The sequence below is a fragment of the Oratosquilla oratoria genome, chromosome 12 (assembly GCF_046742065.1).
Source record: "Oratosquilla oratoria isolate Oo_2021 chromosome 12, ASM4674206v1, whole genome shotgun sequence".
Lineage (NCBI taxonomy): Eukaryota > Metazoa > Arthropoda > Malacostraca > Stomatopoda > Squillidae > Oratosquilla > Oratosquilla oratoria.
The window spans coordinates 30,971,785-30,976,784 of NC_134788.1; the positions used below are offsets into that span (position 1 = coordinate 30,971,785).

At 39.0% G+C, this 5,000-nt stretch overlaps 1 protein-coding gene across 1 annotated transcript in view; it reads right to left on the reverse strand.

Annotated features, from left to right (window-relative positions):
- The window catches only part of LOC143031220 (neurotrypsin-like), a 26,346-nt gene that overhangs the window by 16,647 nt on the left and 4,699 nt on the right, over positions 1-5,000 (reverse strand). Inside the window, exons 4-7 of the mRNA XM_076194792.1 lie at positions 4,698-4,834; positions 3,063-3,216; positions 2,612-2,812; positions 1,191-1,304 (exon numbers count right to left, since the gene is read on the reverse strand). Coding sequence (XP_076050907.1) covers positions 1,191-1,304; positions 2,612-2,812; positions 3,063-3,216; positions 4,698-4,834 — 606 coding nt within the window. The remainder of the gene's footprint in view (positions 1-1,190; positions 1,305-2,611; positions 2,813-3,062; positions 3,217-4,697; positions 4,835-5,000) is intronic.

Here is a 5,000-nt window from a genome sequence, read left to right on the forward strand (position 1 = left end):
GTCCACCGCCCTGGAGGTATATCATTCTAAAATTTCTGATTGTCTGAAACACAAAATTGTGGTGTCTATCAGTGTTTGTCTGGTTTCTTTTGTTTTATTGGAGATGGTCACACTCTATCATAGCTCCATCTTTATGTTGTAAGCGAAACTTGAGGTGACAGTTATTATTAGAATGGGAGATTCTGGTACAGATAATACAAAAAGAAGTGATTGCATGAATACATTGCAGGAAAGAAATATGAAGATAATTTACATTGAGTTGTCACAGAGTAAGAACAAGGGCCATGAACATAGGCTGCAGAAGAAGATAATTAAGAATTAAAACTGCTTCTGACCCAGGGCAAGATGCAAGAATGACCCATCATCCAGGAGGAGCCAATATATGAGGGAGGGAGGGAGGGAGGTGGATGGGAGTGGTGGAGTATGTGGGGATGGAATGGGTGGGAGTGGACTTCATGCCTTTGTTTTTTGGTTACCTACCTTGTATGGGGAGAAAAAGTCTATGGTATATGTATGTAAAATGCATATGTATTTTTATACATGTAATTACCTAATTGTAGTACACAGGAAATGAAAAACACTCATTGAGTCACATCTATTCTCTAATGATTATTATTATCTTATTTTATTTCTCTTGCATCATACCCATCCTCAAATTCATGTTCAGTTTCAACTTAATATTTCTCCTTGATTTCCAATTAAAGATATAGATGTATGAATATATTTGCATGTGCATGTTTTCACTAAATTCCATACCCACAAGGATGACAAAATGTGAAGCCCAGGTATTTTGTTTCAATATAAACTAGGAAAGAGCTAACTGTGGTAAATATTCAGAATTACATCACACTAGAACAGGGAAGGGAAAGAGGCAATTTGTTGACCATTTTCAGAATTGTGAAAGGGGTGGAAGTTCTCGATAGAGACGACCTATTAAATGGGACAAAAGAGAAACAAGAGGACACAAAAAGAAACTAAAGAAAGACAGTTACAGAAGAGACCTGAAAAAGAAAAATAGCTTCCCACATAGAGTGATCGATGTCTGGAACAAACTGAACAGAAAAACAGTAAATACCAAAACTATACATGATTTCAAGAGGAAATTGGACTTGGAGAGATACAAAAATGGGTCACTATGAGCATACCTCTCGTCCCATAAAATACAACTAAGAATATACATAGTGACTTACCTTTGCATCATAATGGTCAAAGTCTCGGTTGCATACTGTTCCCCACTCCCCTGCCAGAAAGACCTCAAGACGTCCCTCATGCCGGCCTGAACCACCCACTAGCCGCACATCCATCTGTAAATTAGACAGTATTACAACTTCCATGTTAGGGCAATTAAGGGGAATCAAACTTACAAGCAGTCATGTAGTCCTTACTGCAAAGTTTAATCCCATGACATCCTTTTGGACTGAGTAAGACATGGCAAAACATTTGATAAGCCTGGGTCAAGGGATCAATAAAAATACAATCCATGTACAGGCTCATTATACAATTGGATTCTGTTCCATGGAAACTGATTTTAAGGCAACCAGTTGTAAGATAATCAACATGTGGGAAAAATAACCTTATGGTATGTTCCCAGGTACTCAAAAAATATATATATTTTTAAATGTTCATTACTTTTACCCACATGTATATTTTCTTCTCTCCTCTTCCATATCCAACTGCCCCAGTCTATTCTCCAACTCAACTGGCTCACTTTCCACTACCATCCACTTTCACTCATCAAATTCTAGCCCCTTGTAGCACCTTTATGTTTACCTCCCTCATCAATCATCTATATCAGAGCTGGACATGTTCCTCAGTGTGTTCTACTTTACTTTGGCCATGGTTAATGCTCCCAAACTATCAAAGCAATATAGATGCTAGTATAGTATGTGACCTACCTTTTGGATGCGGCCTACAAAATTTTTCTTTGGTATAGTATATGGCCTACCGGACTTTCATTTTGGTATGTCTCTTAAGCTTTAATAGTTTGGGAGTGCTATCTGCACCCAAGCTAATGCAGAATGAGCCCAACTCTGATCTATATACACATTGAGCAACCATGGTGGCATTGCACAACCCTGATGAATTCCCACTTTCACCTCAGGCCACTTGGTGCTCTTTCTATTCCTGACCTTTAAAGAAATTCTACTAATGTAAAAACTTTTAACTGCCTTCATTAGACATCAACCTATCCCATACACACACAACACATTCCATACTGCCTCTGCCAACCCTGTCATATGCCTTTTCCAAATTCATAAAAGCACAAAAGACGTCTTTCTTTTTTTTGCCAAAAAGTCTCGCATATCTGTCTTACAACAAAATTTGATCTAAACAACCCTCCTTTCTTAAACCAACACTGCTCTTTCCCAATTAACAGCAAGAGTCTTAGATCCACAAACTCCGACAAAGTATGTAACCCCTGAAAAGTTCAAAGTAAACAATAGCCATAAAGTCTTTGTAGCTTAATCTGTATAAAGTCTTATGTCTTTATGAAAAAAAAAGAGAGCTCAAAGTTTCTGGGAATGATAAGTTGCCATGTTTAGCAAAGAGCTATATTAGTGATGAATAAAGTCTTACAAACACCATGATTAGTTGGTGTTTATTCACTGACCTTATTTGAACAGAGAAGTCCTACATCTTCTTTATGAGTACATGTGATTTCTCGGTCCCAATTTATGTCAGGACATTCACTAAGCCATCTTTCTTTCCCAGTGCAGGAAGTCACAATGTTCCTTACGAACCCTGTTCCCTCTCCAAGGAATGCTTCATTGTAAAGGATAGCAGTTTCATATCCAAGACTTCGGCAGACCACCTGAAGAAGATGAAAAACACCCTTACATTACCTTCAGTAAATATATTTTAAATAGTTGTAGGAAAATGCTATTTCAACCCCTTTGATACAAAGGTATACTTTACAGATTTATTCTCATTAACACAGATTTGGTTCATACCCAAGAACCCATCATCAAGTCACTGCAGTCATTCCAAACAAACATTCATTACGCATTACATGGTGTCATCTGGTCTCTGCACAGAGAGTGTATTCCATGATTAAGACTTACCTGTGCTTCAGCTTGATTGAAATCATCGTCACACATGGTGCTCCATCGGCCTTGATGCTTTATACGCAGAGGTCCAATGACTCCACTCCCGTTGTTCATGGCTGAGCCCACCTGGACAACCCCAAAGTCACCACACATACGGGGATCCTCATCACTTTTTATGGAAAAAGAAGTGGAAAAGTTGTCAGACATCTCACTAATCTCCAAATTTGCCAAATCATACTTCCCAATTTACAGCGGGGGGGAACAAGTTCTTCCTTCAACAGTGCTCACATGTGTTATTATTCAAATAGACCAGGGGTTCTCAACCTCGTATGTACCCTGTTCTTATGTATTGCTGTTCTTTAGTCTCTTAGAAATCCCATCACTAGTGAACAGAATGCTAGTGTATCCACTATCACTAGTTTTTTATTTGTAGCCCCATTTGTGAACCACTATGGCCCACAAGGAGTCATTAAACCATAGGTTGAGAACCACTTCAATGGAATTGCAACTTGTAAGAGTACAAGCACATGCCAATCTTGGTTTTGAAATTAAAGAAGTTGCTTATTTCATTCACAATTCCTTCATTTCCTTCACTGTCAGATAAAACTACAAAAATAAAGTTTCAAAGCTGCACATGGCCCTTTATCTTTTTCTATTTTTCTTATATTCCTATGGTCTCATTTTCTCTAATGATAACCCAGTTTTTCAACCAGGTGTCATGTGAAACATGAGTTCTTTCAACACCAAGGGAAGATTAACCATCAGGAGCCTTACACCCCCATTTATTTATTTATTTATTTTTTCCTAGAATGTAATTATCATGATTGTATGGGGCAGAAACATGGAACATAAGAGATGAAGAGTTTAAATGTGTTTGAGATGAAATGCCTGAGAATTACGATAGGGGTTACTAGGCTGGACAGAGTGAGGTGAGGAGGAGAGCTGGGAGATAGGGTTCATGAATGAGTATTGGGATGGTTTGGACACATGGAAAGAATGAGTGAAGAAAGATTAGTAAAAGAGGTGTGGGGCTAGTGTCCGGAGGGTGTTGGGTGTTTATTGTCATTAGCAATTCTTATATTTCTGCTGAGAAATTCTAGTTTCTATGTCTTTACCAGTTTATTCTAAAAGAGACAACATAGTCTATAAAGAACCTCATATGCATCATCTCTGTACAGATTGTAACTACTTCTATATAGGGCAAGCTGGTTAGGACAATTCCTCACCACAGTAAATCAATTGATTATATGTTGCCTCAAATGTCACTGAATGGTAACACACAGTCCCATAGCATTTGTCAGCACTCCTAAGGCCCTGGTATGGATCTGCCTGGGAAGAAACTTTGGACTGATTGTGTTGTATTAGTGTTGTCACTAGCTGAAAGTAGTAGGTGGAGGGAAGCAGTTGTCAATTCTCCATGTGCGAAGAAATGTAAGAAATACAGATGAAGTTTATAGAGATTTTGGATTCGGTATGGAGACAGTGTCAGCCACTGAGGGAGTAGTCTGTCTTTCAGGACCACAACATGCATTACATACAGCATTGGTCCTTCTCTCAGGTGGCATATAAGTATGTGTGTGTGTGTGTATACAGAGAGAAGGGGAGGGAGAGATCATATTGTTATCACAAAGAGAATTGGTAGATTTTTACCTCTTGTCAAAGCAATGTTCGATGCCATCACAGATCTGATTCCTGTCAATGCAGGTGTGGAGGTTGTAGGATCCGCACTGGAACTGCCCAACACCGCAGTTGGCCCAAATCCCTGCTCGGCACACAACACCTGCAACCTGCCGGACAGAGAATGAAGTCCCCGTCAAGCTCGCATACCACTAGGGATTATTCTGTACTGCATTGTATTCATTACTTGAGGTTTGGTTGATCCTACAAGGGAAACATTCCCACCCAATCTTCTGCAACTCTGAATCCATGATAATTACAAGGATCACCATCATA